The following is a 27,086-nucleotide window of genomic DNA, read 5'->3' on the forward strand; positions in this document are numbered from 1 at the left end:
ATCACATTTAGGAAGCATAGTTAGTAGGTTTGCAGATGACACCAAGATTAGTGGCATAGTGGAGAAGGTTATCTCGGATTGCAGCGAGATCTTGATCAATTGGGCCAGTGGGCTGATGAATAGCAGATGGAGTATAATTTAGATAAATGCGAGGTGATGCATTTTGGTAGATCAAAACAGGGCAGGACTTACTCAGTTAATGGTAAGGTATTGGGGAGAGTTATAGAACAAAGAGATCTAGGGGTACAGGTTCATAGCTCCTTGAAAGTGGAGTCACAGGTGGACAGAATGGTGAAGAAGGCATTCAACATGCTTGGTTTCATTGGTCAGAGCTTCAGAGTGTTTCTGAAGGCTTCTCTTTGTCCTTTCCTGGAATGGTCCCAGTTGAGAGACCACAACCTAGCAAGGGAAATGTTTTCCAGCTGTCTGGACTCAGTGCCCAGTTCATTAGAGTTGATTTTGCAGGAGATTTGCCTGAATATTTATGGAACTGGCTTCAAGAAAGACACTAGAATTAGTTATTGAATCTGGAGGACGTGGTGGGGGTATTACTGATGGAATTTCTCTAACATGTTTATGTGTCACTGATACACAAGGGAACATTAACTCTAAGCTACAGACACAACTTGAAAAGACTACATTTAATGGATATCGTGGAACTATTGACTATTCTGTGGGCTTCTGCCAGAGAGGCTAGTCTCAGATAACCTGTATAATAATGTAAAGATTGCTGTCTAGAGTAACCGCAATTACAATAGTTTATGAAAATTGCATTGCATTTGTAATGACTGTGATTATTTGTTTGACACTACAGGGGAAAGCAGCATGGCTATAAATATTGCTGGGGCTGTGTCAATGGCCAGCTTTTATCTTCTTATTCTTATTATCGGCATCTGGGCAGCAAAAAGAGCCAAGAAAGCTGAAAGAACGTACGAGGGTGATCGTCCAGAAATGGTAATGATAGCAGGACGAAAAATCGGAATCCTCCTTGGCATTCTAACAACCACGGGTACAGTGATCTTTCTTTCAACCTACCCAGACAGTCGCAGTGTTCTTTAGATTTACAATGGGTCATTTTCCAACTTTGAACTCTCAGTGAGGAGTCTGTCGAGGTGGAATAGCAGAGTGCGCACTCGCTGCCCATGTCTTCCCACCATTAATATCTGGGAATATTAAACTCCTGGGAAGAGTTCCAGCCAAAGGCACAAAATAAATAAGTAGCCACTTAAGTGCCAATGACTCGGTGGTAACACTCTGAATCAGGCTGCTGTGTTCAATACCAATTCCAAAGTGAAGGATTTAGATGAGCGCTTGAAATTTCACAGTAGACAAGGTTACATACTGGAAAATGGGATTAGAATAGATTGGTGTTTGATGGCTAGCACATATACAATGGGCCAAAGGGCCTCTTTCTGTGCTGTTAAAGTCAATGGTCAGAATGTTACCACCATTCATGCCGGCAGGATTTTCCCATCCCGCTGCAGTGAGTGGAGATTTGGCTGGGTGCCAAATTCTCCGCGTGAGCATGGCGTGAACGGCTGGTAAGATCACACCCTTTGACTCAAGTGAATATCAACTGTGAATATATAAACTAGGCTGATTCATCAGTGGTAGAGTGCTGCATTGTATTAGCCTTGGGTATTATTGGGTAAGATATTCAACTGAGGCACTGCTGCATGCTCAGATTCTTTGTTTAATTTATTATTTTACACAATGGAGACATCATTGGCTAGGTCAGCATTTATCACGCACTCCTAATTGCTCTTAAGAAGGCGGCGGGGAGCTGCCTTCTTGAACAGCTGAAGTCCCTGAGGTGTAGGTACACCCACAGTGCTGATAGGGAGGCAGTTCCACGATTTTGACCCGATGACATTGAAGGACCGGCGATATATTTCCAAGTCGGGATGGTGAATGACTTGGAAGGGAACTTGTAGGTGGGCGGCACGGTAGCACAGTGGTTAGCACTGCTGCTTCACAGCTCCAGGGACCTGGGTTCGATTCCCGGCTTGGGTCACTGTCTGTGTGGAATTTGCACATTCTCCTCGTGTCTGCGTGGGTTTCCTCCGGGTGCTCCGGTTTCCTCCCACAGTCCAAAGATGTGCGGGTTAGGTTGATTGGCAATGCTAAAATTGCCCCTTAGTGTCCTGAGATGCGTAGGTTAGAGAGATTAGTGGGTAAAATATGTAGGGATATGGGGGTAGGGCCTGGGTGGGATTGTGGTCGGTGCAGACTCGATGGGCCGAATGGCCTCTTTCTGTACTGTAGGGCTTCTATGATTTCTATGATTTCTATGGTGATGTTCCCATCTGTCTGCTGCCCTTGTCCTTTTAGGTGGAAGAGGTCACAGTTTAGGGAAATGTTGCCAAAGGAACCTAAGTGAGTTGCTACAGTGATTACTGTCAATGGTGCACACTCTTGCCATTGTGTGTCAGTGGTGGCGGAGTGAATGTTTAAGGTGATGAATGGGGTGCCCAAAATTGGTTGCTTTGACCTGGATGGTGTCGAGCTTCTTGAGTGTTGTTGGGGCTGCACTAACCCAGGTAAGTGGGGAGTATTCCATCACACTCCTGACTTGTACCTTGTGGATGGTGGACAGGCTTTGGGGAGCCAGGAGGTGAGTTACTCAATGCAGGATGGTGGGGGATGCCTGTTTGGGGGGGTGGGCTCCGGTGCTTATGGGGAGGGGGCCTTCTGTGGCTGTGGGGGATGGGGGGAAGTTTATTTTTGGCGCCCATTAGTGCGCCATCTTTAAAGGGCCATCTCTGTGGAGCTGGCCTTGCCACTCTATCAGATCCACCCCACCAGGCACAGACCACGCTGCCAGGTTCTCTGTGCACTGAGTGCCAGAAAATCTGGAGTGAAAACTCGGCTGTGCAACCGGCGAGATACACACCGGCTTTCAGTCTGAACCTGACATTCTGACAAATTTTGGGGAAGTTCCACCCAATCTATTAAAAGAACAAAACAAGCTGGAAATGCCTAGCAGCATAGGTGGCATCTGTGGAGGGAGAAAGTTTCAATGTTTCAGACCTAACCCTGCTGAGTTTTTCTGATTTCGTTTTGTTCTTATTTCAGAGTTCCAGTACCTGCAGTATTTTGTATTGATTTCATTGTGTCTGCATTCAAATTTAGATTATGAAAGATCCTTTCGTCAATGTACAATGTAAGATGTACCTTGCCATAGTCTAATTTATTTAATCTAAAAGAAACAGTTTTGTTTGGTAATGTGTTCCGAATGCTCATTCTAAGAATGGAAGCTCACTATCTCATTCAACGTTACAACAGCCAACGATGATGTTGTTAGTGTGTAAGTTTATATTTCAATGACCTCAAAGCTTTCACAGTTTATTCTCTCCTCGTGTATTTAAATAAGGAGTTTTTTTTTTGCTTTTGCCCTCATTGGCAGCAACCTGGGTGGGTGGTGCATATATAAATGGCACTGCTGAAATGGTATATCGACCAGATGCTGGACTGGCATGGACTGTAGCCCCTTGGACCTCTCTACTTTGTTTGCTCATTGGTGAGTAAAGCGAAGTCCCAGTTGCAGGCCACTCATTCACCAGTGCGTTTTAGTTCTGTCAGGATCTTAGCGCCAGTTGACAACCACACAGAAGTAAGCAGGCCTCACATTAACAGGCAGTTAGCACAGGTCGAGGCTCCAGCTCACAAGGTATAACAGTGGACACAATGGTGACAGAAGAGAGTGCAGGTTCTGACCAGTTATGATGCTGGATGATTCTCGGGGAGCAAGCCTTTTCCAGAGCATCTTTCCTTTAAATGGAACAAGATTAAAAAGGTCAGCCAGCAAAGTTTGATTGAGGCTGGATTGGCCAAACTGTCACCAATCATATTTTCAGACAAGCCAGGTTTTGGGTAGGGTGATCTGTCTTCCTAGGGCCGAGGGGGACAGGTACACAGCTGTGACTTTGGTTATGTGGACGTTTGCTACCAACACGCACCATCGGCTTGGCATAGCAATTGGGGCCATCGGCTAGCTGCAGACTCAAACCTACAGATAGGACTTCCTTACCCTTCATTTTCTATCTGTCACTTCCTTGCGCACTTTAACTCCACCTCAGGTTTCCAATGGCTTGAGAGGCCGTTCAAGCCTTTCCAGAACTTTCAGTATTTGTGAACTCTTCCCACCCTGCCCCCATTGTCACACTCTCCTTCAGTTGTTCCCATTCTTCTACATTTCACTTAGACACTCGTTTCATCTCATAGATCTTAGGAATCATAGAAACCCTACAGTGCAGAAGGAAGCCATTCGGCCCATCGAGTCTGCACCAACAACAATCCTACCCCAGGCCCTATCCCACAACCCCACATGTTTTCCCTGCTAATCCTTCTAACCTACACATCCTGCGACACTAAGTGGCAATTTAGCACAGCCAATTAATCTAACCTGCACATCTTTGGACTGTGGGAGGAAACTGGAGCACCTGGAGGAAACCCACGCAGACACGGGGAGAATGTGCAAACTTCACACAGACAGTGACCCAAGCCAGGAATCGAACCCAGGTCCCTGGAGCTGTGAGGCAGCAGTGCTAACCACTGTGCCATCACGCTGCCCCTGCTCCCACTTTCACTGATTTGTACCTGGGCCTATGGATAAAGGAGCCAGTCCAATATTTACTACCCCTGTAGCAGGTATTAGTTTGATTTGAGTAGTTTGCTACCTGAAATCAAACTAAATGCTTTCAAAAATGACAGTCTTTCCGTTTTCTCCAAGGCATGCGTGTACTTTAGATGTGTATACTATTTGACACTATTAGTAACAGAATTGTTTTGCAGCTTAAACATTCTTTAATTACTTTTATTAATTATTTCTAATGCATTGCATTCATGCATGATGTTTATTAGATTTTATAATTTCACTGCTCTGAATTGCTGAACCTATTCATGTCAATGTTGAACCAATACATGGATAGACACCAGTCATGAAAACTAAACACAGCCAGGACTTAATCATGATTTTTTAAAAATTCATTTGTGGGATATTGGCGGCGCTGGCTGGCCAGCATTTATTGCTCATCCCTAGTTGCCTGAGGGCAGTTGAGAGTCAACCACATTGCTGTGGCTCTGGAGTCACACGTAGGCCAGACTGGGTGAGGACGGCAGATTTCCTTCCCTAAAGGACATTAGTGAACCAGATGGATTTTTCCGACAATCGACAATGGTTTGTTTCATGGTCGTCAGCGGATTCTTAATTCAAGATATTTTTTATTGAATTCAAATTCCACCATCTGCCATGGCGGGATTCGAACCCGGGTCCCCAGAACATTAGCTGAGTTTCAGGATTAATAGTGTGGCGATAATACCACTAGGCCATCACCTCCCTTGATTTAATGAGGTCTTACTCTATTAAGAAACATGCTAATTATTGAAGAATATGCAGCAAAGAGAATGTAATCTTTTGAATGACGTGTGTGGTATCTAACAGCCTTTTTTCTACTTTCACACAGGTGGTTTGTTTTTTGCCAAGAAAATGCGAGCTGAGCAGTATGTAACAATGTTGGATCCATTCCAGCTGCGTTATGGGAAGCAAGTAGCAAGCTTGGTGTTTTTTCCAGCCATAATCGGGGAAATATTCTGGTCTGCCGCCATCCTGGCAGCTTTAGGTAAGGATCTGGAAGATCTTCCGACTATTCAGCCCATCTCTCTATTATCAACATCCTGCAGCTGAACACATAGTTCCACATCTTCCAGTCTCAGGAGGTGTACATCAGGACCCTGCGGATGCATGGACATATGTGGGAATTGCCCAGGAAGTTTAAACAAATCAAAGAGTTGGTTTCTTGCTGCCCCAGGACCCTCCATGAGTGTCTCTGGCCCTGAGCTCAGGACGGAGACTTAGATACACAGAACATACCTGTGTATTTACCCTGGAAATGTTAGACAGTTTAATGCCTGGGCCAGGACACTCCAGCCCACCAGCGAACCATTTCCATCTCCATTCAGTTCACTGTAATTTCTGGCTGGAAAGGGGGGAAGGTAAAATCCATAGAAATCCATGGAAACCCTACAGGGGCGGCACGGTAGCGCAGTGGTTAGCACTGCTGCCTCACAGCTCCAGCGTCCCGGGTTCGATTCCCGGCTCGGGTCTCTATTTGGAGTTTGCACATTCTCCTCGTGTCTGCGTGGGTTTCCTCCGGGTGCTCCAGTTTCCTCCCACAGTCCAAAGATGTGCGGGTTAGGTTGATTGGCCAGGTTAAAAATTGCCCATTAGAATGCTAAATTGCGTAGGTTAGAGGGATTAGCGGGTAAATATGTGGGGGTAGGGCCTGGGTGGGATTGTGGTCGGTGCAGACTCGATGGGCCGAATGGCCTCCTTCTGCACTGTAGGGTTTCTATGATTTCTATGAGTACAGAAAGAGGCCATTCAGCCCATCGTGTCTGCACCGACCACAATCCCACCTAGGCCCTACCCCATATCCACCCACTAATCCCTCTAACCTACGCATCTCAGGACACTAAGGGCAATTTTTAGCATGGCCAATCAACCCAACCCGCTCATCTTTGGACTAAAATCTTGGCCCTGGTCTAACAGCTGGGTAACACCATAACTAATCCCACACTCCCCAAACACCCAATTATACCCCTGACCTGACTACACATCTGACCATCCAACCACCCCCCGACCACCTGACTACCCTTTCAACCCGACCCAACAAATCCCCCATACACCCGACTACCCCACCCACATTCCAACAAGAACCGACTACCTCATTGACCACCCAATTGCCCCCAACCACTTCTGTCCACTCACCCATCTACCCATCGCCTATTTACTCACCCACCTACCCATTACCCGCTCGCTCATCAACTCACCCACCTACCCATTACCCGCTCGCTCATCAACTCACCCACCTACCCATTACCCGCTCGCTCATCAACTCACCCACCTTCCCATTCACTGACTCATCTACTCGGCCACCTCATCCACCTACTTACACCCACCTCACTCACCCACACATTCACTGACTCATCCATTCATTCATCCATTTATCCACTTACCCATCACTTACCCACACTCATTCATTGAAAGGCTGCCATAGAAGGGGCAAGTCTTCTCCTACCCCTGAGTCTGCTCTGCTTGCTGGATTCAGCTGGGAGATTCTGCGCTATGAATTTCTCTGTTAGCTGGAATTGGATGATTCTGGAAGAAATGGGGAGTAGCTTGGGTCAGGAAACTCTTCATGAGCAGTGGCAAGGTGTCCAGCATAGCCACTGACTGGAAGATCTCGGCCATATTACTAGGCTGGATCTTGCAGTCATTGGCAAACAAGGGCACTTGCCATTGACCACACGGTTTGTCTGGCTGAGAGAGCTGGCAATTTTCTCTGGTGAGAATTTTGTCTCTAACATCCTGCTGTTTAATATGTCCCTTTTGGATATTCGCATTAGGCAGAGTACTGACTATACTCAATCCAGCCCGTGCTTGCAAAATAGAACATAATGGGCCGAATTCTCTGACCTCGCCTGCAGTTGGGATTCTCCTGTCCCACTGCAGTGAAGAAAGGCTTGGCTGAGCACCAAATTCTCCATTTTCGCAGGCAGCGGTGACGGGGCGTGAATGGCCAGAGAATTCCGGCAAATGAGTCATGTTAGATGTGATTCAGCTTTAGACAGCACTTGCTGAACCATCCCAAATGTGCTAAGAATTACACCAACAACCAATTTAAAATTATCAGTCAGACTCACAATGTGGCTCACTTATACTCACTAGAAGTTGCATATATACATACACAAGGACTTGTCCTTTGCAGGCAAAAGGAACATGTCCAGGCATTGCCCCTTTTTTCAATGAAACAGAAGTGTGGAAGTCTGTAGTTTCCAGGTGCATTCTCCATTGGAATACCTTGACCAATCAGAATTGACTTTCCAACCAATCAGCACCCTTCTCTCATGCAATATACATTGTTGCTCATGAAGAAAATTGGCATTCCTGTGCCTGTCCTGAGAAGTGCAAGATGAAAAGCCTCGATAGCATGTCTCTTTTCTCAACAACCTGTCCTGGTCCCCCCATGCCGACACTATAGTAAAGGAAGTCCACCAATGCCTCTACTTTCCCAGAAGACTAAGGAAATTTGGCATGTCAGCTACGACTCTCACCAACTTTTACAGATGCACCATAGAAAGCATTCTGTCTGGTTGTATCCCAGCTTAGTATGGCTCCTGCTCTGCCCAAGACCGCAAGGAACTACAAAAGGTCGTGAATGTAGTCTAATCCATCACGCAAACCAGCCTCCCATCCATTGACTCTGTCTACACCTCCCGCTGCCTCGGCAAAGCAGCCAGCGTAATTAAGGACCCCACGCACCCTGGACATTCTCTCTTCCACCTTCTTCCTTTGGGAAAAGGATACAAAAATCTGAGGTCACGTACCAACCGACTCGAGAACAGCTTCTTCCCTGCTGCCTTCAGACCTTTGAATGGACTTACCTTGCTTTAAGTTGATCTTTTTCTACACTCTAGCTACGACTGTAACACTACATTCTGCACTCTCTCCTTTCCTTCTCTATGAATGGTATGTTTTGTCTGTATGGCGCGCAGGAAACAATACTTTTCACTGTATCTTAATACATGCGACAATAATAAATCAAATCAAATTAAAAATATCAAAAAATATAGTTTCCCATTGCACCTTCACCAACTTTCCCCTCATACCGGGAGTTGTCTGTTTTACTGAAATTTAAGAGCTTAGTTTCAGACTTAACTAAATCACTTTCAAGATTCTGCCCTTTGGACAAAACCTGCTAGTCAGTCTCTCTGAAATCCTGGGGGTGGGTCACCCACCTGATGAAGGAGCAGCGCTCCGAAAACTCCTGATATCAAATAAGCCTGTTGACTTTAACCTGGTGTTGTGGGACTTCTTACTGGGAGTGGGTGGGTGGACAGTTAAATAATGGGATCAGGTGCTAAACTACGAAACCATGCCTGATCTTGGCAGATGCAGGCCCAACTGGTCCTGCCATAAGCACATCTGGAAGGACACACCTGGGTGGAACTAGGTACAATCTATTGCCGGGATGTGAGAGCAGACAGACAAATCCTCCTCCTGGAATATATTTCCTGATCATTTCCGAATGTTACAAATCAAAGTTCTGCCTCAAATTCAGATATCTGAGCTCAGTTTAATGCCACCCACACCCACGCCCCCGATTATCACTATGTAACGTTTCCCTTGCCCTTCAGGAACACAGATTCTCTCATTGCATTTTCAAAATGCTAATCCCTACTTGGAAACCTTTGAAAACCAGTCACGCAAAGTCAAGGAGTTATTTTTTAAAAAACAATCAAACTCAAGGTGGGTAATTTTGACTTCAGCTGATATTGGTTCAGTGCCCATTACACCACAATTTTCAGGGAGAAGTGTATAACAGTCAGCTGAATCAATATCACTTGTTTTATACAATCACCCGAGGTCTCAATTATCTCCGAGGTCTGTTCATAAATGAAAATGATGTGTTGACCTTCCTCTTGAGCCTGTTACCAGGGAAACGGCATCAAACACAATATCAAGAAAGACTCACTGCAAGACTCTCTTTTAGCACGGTGTTAAACAGACAGTGTTTTAATCGGGCAGTCATCAAATAAAAGTCAGTACAACAATGATTTTCACAAGGATAAATGATAAATGCTGAACTTGTGGCAGGTGCGATACCAATAGGCAAAAAAAGAACATTAGGTTTGAGCATATGTGGCTCTTCAATGTTGAGAAAAGTGAGAATTCAGGATCTGAGAGATATTCTATTTAATATTTTGCTGGGATGTGCTCGAGGCATCTATCAGAGTGCAGCGGCCAGTTGGGTTGGTGGGGTGTGCCAGGGAGGGTAGACATTGAGTTTGTGCTGGTACGCTGCAGGAAAGAGACTGAAAATTCGTGAAGTCTTTTGGAATTCGAGGCAAAAGTGCTGATCTGTATACATGGTGATACACAGCCACTAACTTTGAACATAGGGACAGGATTAGGCCACTTGGACCCTCAAGCCTGTTTCTCGATCAATAAGATAATCTGTGAGTTAACTCCATGTATGAGTCTATGGCCCAGATTCGTTTACAGGAATCCATCAATATGATTTGACTCTAGGATAGATTCTCTGATCAATGCAAATTGTTTCTCTGTATCTAACCTACCTGTTTCCCCTTAATATTCTGAACACTTTCATCAAATCATTCCTTAACCTTCTAATCTGCAGGAAATGTAGCCCTATTTTGTGTAACCTTTGTAGCTCTGGTATCATTCTAGTAAACCTACACTGCACTCCCTCGAGGCCAGTGCATCTTTCTTAAGGTGAGGCACTGAGAACTGCTCCGTGTGCTTCAGGTGTGGCCGAATCAGATCTTTATCGAGCTGAGGCATGAATTCTATCCCCTTGTATTCTAATGCTCTGAATATAAAGGCCAATCATCCAATTACCTTTTTGATTATTTTCCGTATCTGCTCATAACATTTTACTGATTTGCGTACATGGATCTCTAAGTCTCTTTGGACCTCCAGTGTTTCTAACATATCAGCCTTTAGAAAGTGCCCCATTCTATTTTTAAATCCATGTGGATTAATTCACAATTACCTAAATTCTAATTTATATACCACACTTTTTACTTAATCTATTAATGTCCCTTTGGAATGCTATATTCCCATTTACGCCTACAATGTCAGCTATTCTTGTGCCATCAGCAAACTTATATATGCTCTTTTCTATTCCAACACCGAATCAATGTTTAATAGGATGAAGAGAGGAATAGTCAAGACTCCGACACAATTCCTTTAAGGATTACGTTTTTCATCCTATCAATTAGCTGCTCATTATTCCTACTCTCTTGGCACACATCAAACTCGAAGCCAGTTAGTAATTTGCAGCTGTGAGGAATAAGCAGGAAGGAAAGAGATATCTCCTTCAGGAGGTGTCCTGTCTGTATTGGGGGGGAACTACCCCAAGATGGTATTTCCATTTTGTGCTCCATCCACCTCACTCCCCAGCCTCTGAACAACACCTCTTGCCTACTCTTTCCTTTGTTGATGGATTTCAATGACCGGATCATCCTCATGTCCTTCTCCATTATCCTTTGAAACAAGTCTGAAACCTGGCATGAGGTAAAGGCAATGTGACGTTCTTAATCCGGCTTACAAAGGGTGATATCCGTCACTCACATTATGCTTCCCCTCCTAGTCTCTCTGGGCAGCATCCTGCTCCAAGGTGCCATGGTCAGTATTCTAGCTTCCAACACTCATCCTCATTCTGACAGGCAGGAAGAACATTGTACCTTTTGATATTGGATCAGTTTCTGATTAATTTCACTTCTTCATTACTCAGGTACTACTTCTGGTGTCATTCTGGACCTAGATAAGAATCTATCAGTGGTTGTCTCGGCCTGTGTGGCAATGATTTATACATTGCTTGGAGGACTGTATTCAGTGGCATATACTGACGTTGTTCAGTTAGCATGCATTTTCTTTGGTTTGGTGAGTTGCAGACTACAATATTTCCTCACAGCTTTTGAGTAAAGACATTTGAATATTTTATATAACACAATATAATGCTAGATGTTTGGACAATGGTTGTGGGCATTTCAGCCCCTGATTCTGTTTGCTGCAAGCTAAGATTGCTGTCTAACATTTCCTTTTTCAACCACACTTCCCATTAATATAAAAGCAAATTACTGCGGATGCTGGAATCTGAAACCAAAAGAGAAAATGCTGGAAAATCTCAGCAGGTCTGGCAGCATCTGTAAGGAGAGAAAAGAGCTGACGTTTCGAGTCCAGGTGACCCTTTGTCAAAGGTGAAAGGGCTTTGACACAGGGTCATCTGGACTTGAAATATCAACTCTTTTCTCTCCTTACAGATGCTGCCAGACCTGCTGAGATTTTCCAGCATTTTCTGCTTTTGTGTAATTTTCTTACTTGTTCTATTTCAGAAAGGGACAGTGGGGATGAGAAAAAAATCAGCCATGATTGAATAGCGGAGCAGACTCGATGGGCCAAGTGGCCTAATTCTGCTCCTATGTTTTATGGTCTTACGGTCAGACACCTATGTGCCAATTGATTGGTGATTGATTTTTTTTTGTTAGTAATTATACTTTTGTAAATTAACACAACACTATAATAAATTATCGAAAAGTAAAGGAAAACAATAAATGCTGAAAATCTGAGATTAAAACGATTACAGAAATATGCATCATCCAAAAAGCAGAAAAACAGGTTTCTATTTTGAGTTTTCTATCAGAACTGCATGAAAACTTATGAATGAATCAAGTGAAATAACTGATTATTTACACTACATCAAGGTAACAAACCTGGGTTATTAATTCCATTTCTCTCTCCATAAATTCTGCCAGGCCTGCTGACTATTTCCAACACCCAGTATTTCACCTTCTGTAGTTGATTATTTACCAGATAACTTTATAAATCCCCAAACATCAGTGGGGATTGAACAGGCAGTTATGAAACGTATTTGCAGTGTAAACTATGAGTGGTTAATTGTAATATGTTACCTTCTAGTGGCTGTGTGTGCCATTCACAATGCTAAATCATGCTGTTACAAGCATAACAATCACAGCCGTTAAGGAGGTCCATCAAAAACCCTGGCTTGGAAAAATTGAGGAGCGTTTTATTGGAAAATGGATTGATGATCTTTTGCTCATGGTAAGAAATAGAAATTCCCTTCTTGATGGTGAAATGCAATGTATAAAACAACGATTTGCTGATTAATCATAAAATGAATGGGTACATTGCCTAGGCATAGCTTTCGTTAGGGGCCCGGACCAAAACCCCAAGAAATATTAGGAAGCCAGAATAGACCCCAACAATTCTTCTATTTTAGCATAAATTTCTTTCCAGGAATGATTCCACTGACAAAATAGGGATCTTTTGTAGTGAAACAAGCTTTATTTAATAACACAGTTTAAATATAACTCTAACAAATGAAGCAGCTTAACCATTAACAGTTGAACAATATTTAAAAATGAATGGAAGCAACTTTACTTTCTAGCTTATAACTGTTCCAGTTCCAAATGAGACACATTCATGCATAGATCAAACCCACTTTTAATTAAGTACAGTTAACAAACTCAGGTATACTTGCTTTAACATCTGTTAAGAGTCTCGGAGCTTTCAGGGAGGGATAGAGTTCCAGCTGCAAAATCCTTCTCACTTCAACCAGGCTTCAGCTGCAACTGTTTTCTGCAAAAGCTTTTTTGCTTTCTGCTACAGACCCAGCTCTGCACATTAACCACATCATCACATGACCCTGTCAATCACTCTAATCAGAAATCCCAGGGGAACATAAATAAGCAAAACTCTATTAGCTCTACTTAACATAACCACTTGCAAGGCTAAAATGAGTAATTATCTTGCTCTCCCAACATCTGAGTTGCATTCCCTCCACACATGCCGACTGCCTTTAGCATAAAGCTGAATTGTTATACATTCCCCTTAAACACAAAAAAATTATATATATATATATATATCTCCATATCATCACACTTTAGGATATTTCAGGAGAGAGTGGTTTGTCATCATCATCATCATTCAATTATACACTATTCTTTATGTAGTTTAGATGCAAATTCATCATGCACCAGGTGTTATATTGTAATAGAAAGCATATTTTCCACAGGGGATAAACTACTTTGAAAAAATATAAGCTAATGGAGAATGGGGATATTTATTGTAAATTGGGTTCCAAATGTGCAACTTGTATGGCATTATGCATTCCTATTGGAAATACTTTTAAAATAGTTAAATAGTCAACAAAAGGTCTCGTGGGCCACACTCAGAAACCTGATGGGCAGCATGTGGCCCCTGGGCCGAATGGCTTCCCGCCACGACCATATAATCTCCCTCTTAATTTAAAGAGGGTCCCGAGAGGCACCTTTGAAATCCCTGGCGGAAAATGAACATCATGTAGAGGAAGGACAGTTTCAGGATTGTTAGCATTGTACTTTTTAATATTGTCCATTTTCACTCTGATTTTACAATGCCCCCAACACTCCATTCTTTTAGAAATAAGGCTATTGGCCCACAATCAATTTAATACTGCATTTTTATAGAATCATAGATCTCAGTGCAGAAGGAGACCATTTGGCCCATCGAGTCTGCACCGACCACAATACCACCCAGGTCCTATTCCTGTAACCCCATGTATTTACCCTGCTAATCCCCTGATGCTAGGGTCAATTTAGCATGGCCAAACAACCTAACCCACACATCTTTGGACTGTAGGAAGAAATCGGTGTACCCAGAGGAAACCCATGCAGACACAGGGAGAATGTGCAAATTCCACACAGGCAGTGACTCAAGGCTGGAATTGAGCCTGAGTCCCTGGCACTGTGAGGCAGCAGTGCTGTATCACCATGCCGCCCCACTATTTTCTCAAGATGTTCAATTTATAATATATCTGGCAGAGGCTGTCCTACAAATGTGCCTCTCCTTTTGTAGGATGTGCAATATATGGCAATGTTACATTGGATGATGCTGAAGTATTTACTCTTAATACTACAATATGTCATATAAATATGGTTTCAGAGCCAGACTGGAACTTAATTTTTATCTACAGGTGTTGGGAGCCATTCCATGGCAGGCCTATTTTCAAAGAGTGCTGGCATCTTCATCTATTCAAAATGCTCAAAAATTATCAATAGCAGGAGCATTTGGTGGTTGTATAATGGGCATCCCTTCAATCCTGATCGGCTCCGTTGCAGCTTCTACAGGTACAGTGATCCATTAACATGTACAATCTCTGGTAGACCAACTAATCGCCCATCTACCACTGACAATTTGTGTATGTCTGCCTATCTCTGTGTATGTCTGTGTGTGTGTCTATGTCTGCGTGTTTGGCCTGGGTTTTCACTAAGTCAGGACAACCTGAGAGCTCTTTCAATATGGCAGGCGGGACCTGATTCTGGGATTCCTGCCATCATTTCTGATTCTGGCAATTTTTGCCGAAACAGGATAAGGGTGAGGGCAGTTAGCTCACTCCCACCTTTGCCAGCTCCATCAATGGGTTGGGCAGTTCAACCCAACTCCGCACCCATCCCCACTCCAGAGTAATCTTAGTGGCATCTGTAAGTAGACATTGTATATGACCTCTCGGGGCATAAACCACAGAGAAACCCCAGTTCCGAGCAGGACATCAAAAAAAAGACAGTCACTCACTCCTGGAATTCGTCCACTCCACTGACTGGCTTTGAAATAAAAAATACATTTATTCTTTCAGGTTGCAGAGTTAGATGCTGTATTGCAAGGTAGATATATTTTCAATGCAGTTATTGAATAGAAAGCTCTGTCCTGCAAAGGTAAGTTGACCAGCATGGCATAAGTGTTGAGATGCCTTAAAGTCTTTTTCCAACAGAGGAAAGTGCTCTTGTGCATTCAAAACTAAACAAAATATTGCTTGGAAACTCTAGTGTAATTGCGTGCATGCATGCGAGTCATAGAGGGGAGGGGATAAGATCCCTATAGTAGTTCATTGTGTTTGTTGAAGTTGGAGCAACTGATAAAGGACATTGCACAAAAAAGTCATGTTTCAACTTTAGCCAATTTAACAATCTCCAAGAATCCAACTTTATCTGCTTCACTTGCATACTGGAACAAAATAGTTTATGGCCAGAATTTTTCCGACCTTTCACACCAGCGGGATTTTCCCATTTCACTGCCGTGAACGGAGGGAGATTTGACTAGGTGCCAAAATCTCCGTCTTCGCTGCCGTGGGACCCATGGCGTGAACAGCCAGTAAGATCGCGCCCCATACGTTAATTTTCTTTGACAAGTTCCTTCAAAGTCCCAAGACACTAAATGCACACCCAAAGTGCCAAAGTGAGGCAGGAAGCATGTGTTTATGAGCCGAGGTGCACAACGTACCCGATTAATGTGGATGAAGAAAATAGGTGCCCAGTGTCCCCTCCAGACTTTGGCCCTTTATTTATAAACGTGGATACTAATGGTTGTGTGAGACCCTGTTTGCAAGCTTCCTCATACAGGCTAACAGGCAATCCTTAAAGGGGATCACAGCAAACTGCGAGCAAAAGGTTTGATGTAAACTTCCTTAAAGGTTAAAGGGTTGTCAATGAAGCCCAGTCCATCGCTCAAACCAGCCTCCTATCCATTGACTCTGTCTACACTTTCTGCTGCCTTGGCAAAGCAGCCAGCATAATCAAGGACCCCATGCATCCCGGACATTCTCTCTTTCAGCTTCTTCCATTGGGAAAAAGATACAGAAGTCTGAGAACACGTAACAACTGACTCAAGAATAGCTTCTTCCCTGCTGCCATCAGACTTTTGAATGGACCTACCTCGCATTAAGTTGATCTTTCTTTACATCCTAGCTATGACTGTAACACTACATTCTGCACTCTCTCGTTTCCTTCTCTATAAGCGGTATGCTTTGTCTGTATAGCACGCAAGAAACAATACTTTTCGCTGTATGCTAATGCATGTGACAATAAATCAAATCAAAGATGCAGCCAAGAGGAGCAGGATTATTCTCGCTGGCTCAATTCCCAAAACATGCAGTTGGCTGCCAACTATCGCATCCTCACACTAAACACTGCCCTCTCTAAACCACCCCCCTCACCCGCGTCCACTCCCCCCAACACTGACCATGACTTGAACACACTCACCCCCCAATCTGTCCCACTTTAATGCACATTTCAAGGAAATCATGTTGAATCAATGGGTCCTTGTGCTGATGCGGCAGTAGACACCGCCTCACTATAACAGGAATCCTTCCCATTGGTGAGTGTATTGAAGGAGATTTCTCAACTCTGTGTTACCCCTGAGTTTGTAGCTCGCAACAGTCTCCACACCAAGTGTGGAACATCAGAAGTTATCTCCAATGTCCTCAAATACCTATCTGTCAATGTTAAATAGTTGTCAATTCTCAGTGTTAAAATCTGATACAGATCTCATTTTATTTTCAGACTGGAACCAGACTTCTTATGGCTCCCAGTCACCTTATGAGAAAAATGAAGCTGCCATGATCTTGCCATTGGTTCTTCGCTATCTGTGTCCTTCTTATATCTCAATATTTGGAATTGGCGCCATCGCAGCTGCTGTCATGTCTTCAATTGACTCCTCCCTCCTTTCATCAAGTTCCATGTTCACCCATAATATCTACCGTAGGATTCTCAGACCAAAGGTAACTTGAAGAAATGTGTTTCTGTTCACAAGTGCCACAGTCATGGATGCTAACAAATTTGAATAACAAAGCGATATCACATGTTGTAAAACATTTAAAAGTATGGGAAAGAATCAGTCCACTAAACAACCTCCCCAGCATAGACACCACCATGCCAATCCTTTACACCAGACACATGGGTTCGGTTTTTATCGCTGGGGTGAGGTGGAAGGAGGAAAATGGGGCTCAGCCAATCGTGCAGGTCTCACTCGAGTCTCCTTTGAATAATTTGGGGAAGTGGCCCCAGATCTGCTTCCTGTTCATTCAGTCCCTCTTAATCTTCTGTTCTGCCAGGTGAATATTCACATCCAGGTGGTAGAAGCTATTTTGTGTTTTAACGCTGCACTTGCTAAAGAAAACAGGATTCCTGTAACAACACAAACAGGAAATTTATGGCCATTGTGCCTGCTAATAGAAATTTGTCTTCATTGTTGAACTTGGTTTAAGGGTATTTTCTATAAGCTCCCCTGTGTTGTTTCACATTGATATTATACAATAACAACAATGGATATGATCAGGAGTAGCCCAGATTGCCCTCAAGCCTAATATGATCATGGCTGATTTTGGGCTTCCTGGCCTGGACTTAGCTGGGGATCCCTATTATGTCATAGGTACCAACATCTGTCCGGACCTCTCTTCCCCTTCACTTCCCTCTGACCCCACCCCTTCTTCTAATCGCACTCCATAATACTCTCCAATCTTCCTCTCTCTGACACTGACAAATACGTCCCTCGCAAAGGACTCAGCTTCATCCCTGTACCCTCCGACCTTCAAGCTTGACGTTACACTGAGCTCTTCTTCCATCACCTTCATGCCCACTTCTTTGGTCAGGAGTCCTGGCCACCTCGCATGCACTGTCCCCCCCTTCCCATCCCATCAGTGGACCTTTCACCTATCTCCATTGATAAGGTGCATTTGAAAAGGTGCCAAACAAGAGACTGATCCAGAAGGTTAGATCCTAAGGGGTTGTGACTAGAGAAGTGGCTTGGATTAAGGATTGGCTTACTGATAGAAAGCAGAGAGTTGGGATAAATGGGTACTTCTCCAGTTGGCAATCTGTAACTAGTAGGGTCCCGCAGGGTTCAGTTGTTGGACTACATCTATTTACAATCTATATCAATGACCGACAGCAGGGACAGAGTGTAACATAGTGAAATTTGCTGATGACACGGAAATAGGTGGGAAATCAGGCTGAAATGAGGAGATAAAAGGGTTACAAATGGATATTGACAGGCTAGGGGAATGGGCCAGAATCTGGCAGATGGAGTTTAATGTGGAAAAATGTGAGGTTATCAATTTGGCTGGAAAAATAAAATGGCAAATTACTATTTAAATTGGAAACAGATTCAAAAGGCATCTGTACAGAGGGATCTGGGTGTCCTTGTGCAGGAGTCTCAAAGTGGGTATGCAGGTGCAGAATGTTATAAGGAAGGCAAATGGAATCTTGACATTTATTGCAAAGGGTCTAGAGTATAAAAGTAGAGAAGTGTTGTTACAATTGTATAATTGTATTGGTAAGGCCACACTTGGAGTATTGTGTTCAGTTCTGGTCTCCTTCTTTGAGGAAGGATGTGGTGGCACTGGAGGCAGTTCAGAAGAGGTTCACCAGAACTGTCTCAGTGCCCTTTCCTGCTCCATTACTTTTGCTTCCAGTTTCCACTCTTCTCTCAGTTTCACATGATCCATCTCCAATTCTTCCCTTCCGTGATTTCTCTGTCTCCATTGATTAATATTAATTATAAGCTCACAGCTACCTTGACTGCGTCATTCCCGACACCCTGTGAGGACACTATTGCATTCTCCCAGTTCCTCCATCTCTGCTGCATTTGTTCCAATGGTGCAAACTTCCAGCCCAGCGTTTTGAAATGACCCCAGCCGAAGGTTCCTCCCCCGCCCCCACCCCGCCCCGCCCCATATGCACTATAATTGACAGGGCCCTCAAACATATTTTCTACACCAGAACCACTTGTCCTCACCTTCCACCCCACCAGCCTGTATAATCAACTTCCAGTGTGAGGTCCCTCTTAAACACATCTTCCTGTCCCTCTGCTTTCAGCATCCGTTCCCTCTACAACACCTTAATCCACTCCTCACTCATCCCCAAAACCCTGTCCCCTTCCCACTACATCTTTCCATGCAAATACAGAAGATGGAACACCTGTCCTTTTATCTCCTCGCTGTCCAAGGCCCCAACCATTTCCGGGTCAGCAGAAAATGCTGACTGCTTCCAGCATTTTCTGCTTTTATTTCAGATCTCCAGCATCTACACTATTGCACTTTTTGTTTGGCAATCATGTCATTCAGACAGTGCCCATTTTAAATACATACTCGCTGGGCGGGATATTCTGGCCCTCCCTGTTGGCATTGTCTTCGGTTTCTGCCATGAGTTACCTCCCCCCAGGACCAAGTTCCCTGATGGTGAGCCTCGCAAAATGGCATAGCCATCAGCGGGACGGGAAGATCCCACCAGCGGCCAATGCTGAATCACCTCTGCCATTGGAATACCCGCCACGGGGGTGCAGAGAATCCCACCCACTGTCTGGAGCATTGTTCAAGAAATTATGGCCTTATTAATAACTCTTCTGAAGGCTGCAATGAGCCAAACACACAAGATAGCCTCATAACATTGTCATAGGTGTTAATATTTGAGATGATACTTTGTCTTCTACTATGCTCAGTTTTAATCATATCTCATCACATTTTGGAGTATCTTTCCATTGCATTATTGGTGCTGTGCCACCTGTTACATAGGTATGCACATATGACAATGATATTTTTGTAAAAATGCTCTGGTCAGACACTTTTGCCCAGACTCGCAATCTGCTTTGCTAACCTTTGCAGTCACCACTCAGGGTTTATCTTAAGTTAAAAGCTAATTTATTAGTCACAAGTAAGGCTTACATTGAAATTATTGTGAAATTCCCCTAGTTGCCACACTCCGGCACCTGTTCGAGTCAATGCACCTAACCAGCACGTCTTTCATGATGTGGGGGGGAAACTGGAACACCCGGAGGAGACCCACACAAACACGAGGAGAACGTGCAAACTCCAAATAGACAGTGACCCAAGCCGGGAATTGAACCCGGGTCCCTGGTGCTGTGAAGCAGCAGTGCTAATCACTGTGCTACCATGCCACCCCTCATAGGGATCCTTGAAGGATCTTGTAGGTGATTGTAAGGTATTCTCAGATGATTTTAAGGTTCCCTGCCTGATTTATTTGCCTTAAGAATGATTCAGTTGTTTGCACGGAATTTAGCTTCTCATAGTTTGTCCATTTTATTCTCTGTTTCCAGGCATCAGAAAAAGAAATTCTCTACGTGATGAAGACTACAGTCTTGGTAGTGACAGTACTTGCCACTATCCTTGCCCTCTTCACCAACACCATCTATGGCCTTTATGCATTAAGTGCTGACCTTGTGTACGTTATCCTTTTCCCACAGCTTGTCTGTGTGCTGTATGTTCCATTTGTGAATAGACTCGGATTTATCACCGGAGTACTGACAGCAGCATTGCTCAGGATTGCTGGAGGCGAACCGCTTTTTCATTTTCCAGCTGCTATCCACTTTCCTGGAGGTTATTTCCAGGGTGGTGACTATATCCAGATTTTTCCGTATAAGACCTTTGCAATGCTCTCCTCTTTGATGGTGACTGTAACCTTGTCATATATCAGCAAACTCAAATGGCCAGAGGGGTATGTAACCGCCTATAACTTGACAGAAATATCAAGTGAGCCAAGAACCACTGCTTGATCATTTTGATAAACTGGAATAACAATGGGGGAAATAATATTTATCACAATCACACTTGGGCAAGATCAGGGGAGGCGATGGCCCAATGATACTATCGCTGGACTATTAATCCAGAAACTCAGCTCATGTTTTGGGACCCAGGTTCGAATCCCACCATGGTAGATGGCGGAATTTGAATTCAGTAAAAAATATCTGGAATTAAGAATCTACTGATAACCATGAAACCATTGTCAATTATCGGAAAAACCCATCTGGTTCACTCATGTCCTTTAGGGAAGGAAATCTGCCATCCCTACCTGGTCTGACCGACATGTGACTCCAGAGCCGCAGCAATGTGCTTGACTCTCATCTGCCCTCAGGCAACTAGGGATGGGCACTAAATGCTGGCCAGCCAGCAATGCCCATGTCCCATGAATGAATATTTTTAAAAAGCAAGGTTCCGTCTTTCTCTCCAGAGTGATCACTAGTGTCTGCCAATTAAAAGGCTTTATCTTAACTAAAGTAGTAATAAGTAACAAAATAATGTTTTGCAACATTTCCGATTGGGCTTGATAATCTTGCAGACTTTATTTAGCAATGCTGTCCATCTCCTTGTGAAATTCAAGCTTCCAGTATTTCTGCCCCTCAGATTAACCTTAACTGTTTGGAGCCTCGAGGTTTCAATACATGCAAATTATTTTTATCTCCCTGTAGCCTCTGGAGGTTACTGGAAAACAGCCACCAATGCTGATTCAGGGAACAGAACGTTGCACTTAAAGATTGGACATGCAACAACTTACATTTATATAGCGCTTTTAACATAAGCAAGTGCCCTAAAGTGCTTCACAAGAGCATTATAAAGCAATGAACAATGCAAGAAGATATTAAGTCAAATATGATCAAATGCTTGCTCAGCTTTTAAGGATTGTCTTAAATGAGGGAAGAGACGGAGAGATATAGGGAGGGAATCTCAGAGCTTTGGTCATAAGCAGCTGAAGGCTTAGCCACCCAAAGGTGGCAAATTAAAACTGTGGGTTATTCTGTAGGCCAGAATTAAACGAGTGCAGAAATCTTGGAGGGTTGTGGGGCTGGAGGACATTAAAACGATAAGGAGGGATGAGTCCATGGAGGGATTTGAAAACAGGGATACAAACGTAGCTTGACCTGAAGCCATTGTGGGTCAGCAAGTGCAGGGTTGATAGGGGAATGGGGCTTGCTGCAGTTTAAGATGCAGGCAACAGGGTTTTGGATGACCTCAAGTTTGTAGAATGTAGGGGACCAGCAAGGAGTGCAAGTCTAGAGATAATTAAAGTGAATGAGGGATACAGCAGCAGATGGGCTGGGACAGGTTTGAAATTGGGCCATGTTATGGAAGTAGGAAAAGATGGCCTAACAATGGAATGAATATCTGGCAGAAAGGTATCTCGCAGTCAAATATGACATCAACATTGTGAACAGGCTGATTTAGTCAAGGCCTGTTGCCAGGAGATATGTGGAATTAGAAGCTAGGGAATGGTGTTTGGAGCAGAGACCAAAAACAATGGCTTTAGTCTTCCCAATGTTTAACTCAGAGGAAATTTCTGCTCATCCAGTACTGGATATTGAATAAGCAACCTGATAATTTAGCAACAGCGGGGGAGCTGAAAAAGGTGGTGGTGAGGTAGAGCTCTATGACTTCAGCATACATGTGAAAATGATGCTGTGCTTTTGAACCATGATGCTGAGCGATAGCATGTATAGGAGAGGGGTGGGGAAGGGCGGAATAATAGATCCTTGGGGACATCAGTGGTAATGGTATGGGAGCAGGAAGAGAAGCCATTGGAAGTGATACTCTGGCTAGAATTAGATAGGAATGGATGTTGTTGAGAGCATTCCCACCCACCTGGTTGAGATTCTGTAGGAGGATTGTGTGGGACAGTTGTGTCAAAGGCGTCAGACGGGTCAAGAAGGATGAGGAGGCAACATTGGCCATTCAGCCCTTCGAGTCTGCTCCGCCATTCAATAAGATCAAGGCTGATCTGATTGCAGTCTCAACTCCACTCCCATTTATCCTCCTCCCCCCATAACATTAGATTCCCTTGTCCATGAAAAATCTATCCAACTCAGCCTTGAATAAATTCAATGACCAAGTCTCTACTTTCTGAGGAAGAGAATTCACCAACAACCCTCTAATTTCAGTCTCCCCACAAAGAGGAAACATCTTTCCTGTACCCACTGTGGTCAGGTGACCCATAACCCCAGGATTGTTACAGATTTTTTTTTTTTTAAAGCATGGATTAAAAACTGAAAAACCTGAAGCCAAGTTTAAACCAAGCCAGACTCTGCAATTTGCAAACTGCAGAGCTGGAACAGACAGTACAGACAGCCTTGGACAATCAACTTCCCATTGAAACCAAACAGGCCTGCAACTGCCTGGCCAGGTGCTAATGATGTGGAGATGCCGGCGGTGGACTAGAGTAAGCACAGTTAAAAAGTCTCACAACACCAGGTTAAAGTCCAACAGGTTTATTTGGTAGCACAAGCCACAAGCTTTCGGAGCACTGCTCCTTCTCACCTGATGAAGGAGCAGCGCTCCGAAAGCTTGTGCTACCAAATAAACCTGTTGGACTTTAACCTGGTGTTGTGAGACTTCTTATAGGTGCTAATGGCCACATTGTTTCAGAATAAACCATTGTTTACACCTCCAATGAACCTGCTTTGTTAGAAGAATGCTATGTAGACTTGATGGTACCCAGCTCTGTAGGAGGGCAGAGCCATAATGGGACAAGGATTAGACACAGGCTACAGAATCTTGGAGAAGGATGTAAAGAGAGCAACCTAGCTCCTAGTCCTCTCTCTCTGCTTTTGCACTTTCTTCAATGACATCTGCAGAGTAACTTCGACTGGCAGCTGAGCAGCACAGCATCTCCAGCTACTTGTACCTCATGGTGAGCATCATCAGACTGACCAGACCCCAGAAGACCACCCTGGGGAGATGAACCAAAGACTAGAACCAGCCTTGGTGAGAGGGAAAGCCTAAATCAACAACTGCAGACCCTGAAACATCAGCCAACATTCAAGACGAACAGCCTTTATTGAACGGGTATGATCAGTCTTTTCAGAAACAGTTCAAATACAGTGAAAGGGTGTAGCAAATCCTCAGAAGCGTGTGTTGGAAGTAGGTAACTAATGTAGATTTGAGACGGTTTACTTAGGGATTTAAGACTGTTCTCTGAAAAGGCCTGTGAAGAGATTGAATATTGTTTTTCCTGGATAAAAAGTGTTCAATAAAATTGTGTTGGACATTCACCTGACCCTTGTCCCCTTTTGTCTATCTCATCATGTAAGCACATAGTTAAAAAGGGTTACTGCAAACTGGTCCACGTTAGCCAGGATACATTTACCCACCTTTTTCACTTTACAACACCACCCTATCAAGTTTCCTCAGGTTCTTATACAGGAATAAAAACAGAAAATGCTGGAAATACTCAGCAGATCCGGCAGTATCTGTAGAGAATGGAACAGTTAACATTGCGAGTCCAATCTGGTCTCGATTTGACCTCTCAACGCATCTAATTCATTGATTCCCACAAAATTGTAGGGAGATGTGAAGGCATCTAGTAGCCCATCCAATGTGTTAATTTCCAAGTTTCCTCCTAGCCCCACTATCGTGGAGACAGAATTCCACACTGAGCATTTTAGACTGATGAGTATTACAATCATAGAAATCATAGAAACCCTACAGTGCAGAAGGAGGCCATTCGGCCCATCAAGTCTGTACCGACCACAATCCCACCCTACCCCCACATATTTACCCGCTAATCACTCTAATCTACGCATTTTAGGATTCTAAGGGGCAATTTTTAACTGGGCCAATCAACCTAACCCACACATCTTTGGACTGTGGGAGGAAACTGGAACACCCGGAGGAAACCCACGCAGACACGAGGAGAATGTGCAAACTCCACAGACAGTGACCCGAGCCGGGAATCGAACCCGGGACCCTGGAGCTGTGAAGCAGCAGTGCTAACCACTGCGCTACCGTACCGTGCAAGCTAAAAAAAATTTTTAAAAAGCTTTCATTTGCATTTTTGACCTGAAAGAAAGACATCTAATATAGGTTATAGAACTAATCATGTGATGCCATCAGTCTCCTGGAAAATCTTAAAAGAAATCTGTTGTATGAATTAACAGTCTAATGCCTGGATAATCTTTTCTATTCTGTATAGAGACTGGAGACTTTATACACAACAAAGAATTCCCCCTCAGTGCAGTAAAAGGCACAGAGGCACATATGTAATCCGGGAATAGGATACTACATGGCGAAATGCCTAGCTACAGTGCCGTCATTAAATTTCACATGGACTTCTCCAGAACCTACCACAATGAGTCACATGATTGCATGTGAAGAGCATATTCTCCTGATATTGAAAGGCCTGGACATGGAGATGTTTCCATTAGTAATAGAGACTAGAATTCAACAGCACAGCCTCATGGTTCTAAAGGGTCGTCCCTTTACTGAGGACAAATTTCTTCAGCTATAAGATGGCGAATCTGTGGAACATATTGACAAGGCTGTGGAGGCCAGGTCATTGAGTGTATTTAAGACAGAGATAGATAGGCTCTCAACTGGTAAGCGGATCTTTCTTACAGGACAAAAATGCAAATGAAAGCTTTTTTTAAAAAAAAGCAGCTTCCATTGTAATACTCAGTCTAAAATGCTCAGTGTGGAATTATTCTGTCTCCAGGATGGTGGCACTAGGAGGAAACTTGGAAATTAACACATTGGATGGACTACTAGATGCCTTCACACCTCCCAACTATTTTGTGGGAATCAATGAATTAGACACGTTAAGAGGTCAAATCGAGACAGGATTGGACTTGTAACGTTAACTGGTCCATTCTCTACAGATACTGCTGGATCTGCTATTTCCAACATTTTCTGTTTTTATCCCATTATAAGAAGGTTACAGGACAAAGGCAGGAGAATGGGGTTGAGAAACATATCAGCCATGATTGAATGGCAGAGCAAGCTCGATGGGCCGAATGGCCTAATTCTGTTCCTATAGCTTGTGGTCTTATGATGAGTGTTACCATACAAGTTAAAAAGCACAAGTTTTAATTTGCCGTTCATTACTACCAGAAACATATCTGCAAGAATTAGATATTTAGAAGGTTACCAATCAAAAGAATAAACCATGTTGGGCATGGGGAGCACAAGGTCTAAAAGTTAATCTTTTAGATCTATTGCCAGATAAATATTTTTACAGTAATGGGAATGTTACAGGTCAAAATCATAAAGCATGCAAGTGTTCATCTTGTTTCACAAGAATGGTTTTTTAAAATGTGGATGATTTCAAAATGTGCAGATCACCTCAGAACTGTTCAGTATTTCTTCAACTCTAGAAGTCTATTTTGAACTCTTGAGCAGCTTTATGTATGAAGTTAGCCTACATTAGACTTAATTTAACTTGCAACAAATCTCCACACAAGCAACACACCATACCATCATCGGGGTTTTGACTGGAAATCCTTTACATTTATATTACTGGGAACATTATAGAAGTCACCAGGAGAAAGGGAGTGGTTGGTTACAAGACTCCTGAAGGTTGATCCCATGATCTGAAGGAAAATTGGGAGGTGAGGCCAGGCAGAACAACATCACCTGCTGCAGAAAAGAGGGTCAAGGGTGTGAAGTGACTTCCTACCTGTGAGGAAAAGACGCCCCTAAACTTCTTGACCTCCTTCAACTAGAATTCCAGCATCCAGAACAGTTGCATAATGCATCAGATAGTGCACTCCACGCTTTTAATGCAAGTGGATGCACAGAGACATTTACCACTCCACAAAGTTGTCTCTAAACAGTGCTCAAGTGCTGAACCTGTTGATGTTTGTTTTAAGGCATGTTTAAATCCTAATTGTCAATTAGCCGTAAGATAGTAGGCTAAAACCAGACTTTCAAACAGGCACGCCTTATTAGCTCAGCGGTCACTGAGGAAATTATTTTAGTGAAAAGGTGAAAACGGGTCCCAAGTTATTACTTGCAAACATGGGTGTGGATTTCTCTGAAAAATTACTATAGTGTAAAACTCTGCCAATGACTTGGAAATCTGAATACCCTTGGATAGAAATCACATGTCAGCTCTGCAAATGCATCCAAGTGAAATTAAGTAATGATTTTTCAATGCTACAGGTCACA

At 43.5% G+C, this 27,086-nt stretch overlaps 1 protein-coding gene across 1 annotated transcript; it reads left to right on the forward strand.

Annotated features, from left to right (window-relative positions):
• The first annotated feature begins 825 nt into the window (after nucleotides 1-825).
• LOC144499467 (high-affinity choline transporter 1-like) lies at nucleotides 826-20,929 on the forward strand. The gene is made up of 8 exons (XM_078221455.1): nucleotides 826-1,009; nucleotides 3,407-3,520; nucleotides 5,466-5,621; nucleotides 11,322-11,470; nucleotides 12,506-12,649; nucleotides 14,562-14,715; nucleotides 16,924-17,141; nucleotides 20,474-20,929. The coding sequence occupies exons 1-8, from the start codon at nucleotides 826-828 to the stop codon at nucleotides 20,927-20,929; spliced, it is 1,575 nt and encodes a 524-aa protein (XP_078077581.1).
• Nucleotides 20,930-27,086: the final 6,157 nt, after the last annotated feature.

The sequence above is a fragment of the Mustelus asterias genome, chromosome 10 (assembly GCF_964213995.1).
Source record: "Mustelus asterias chromosome 10, sMusAst1.hap1.1, whole genome shotgun sequence".
Taxonomy (NCBI): domain Eukaryota; kingdom Metazoa; phylum Chordata; class Chondrichthyes; order Carcharhiniformes; family Triakidae; genus Mustelus; species Mustelus asterias.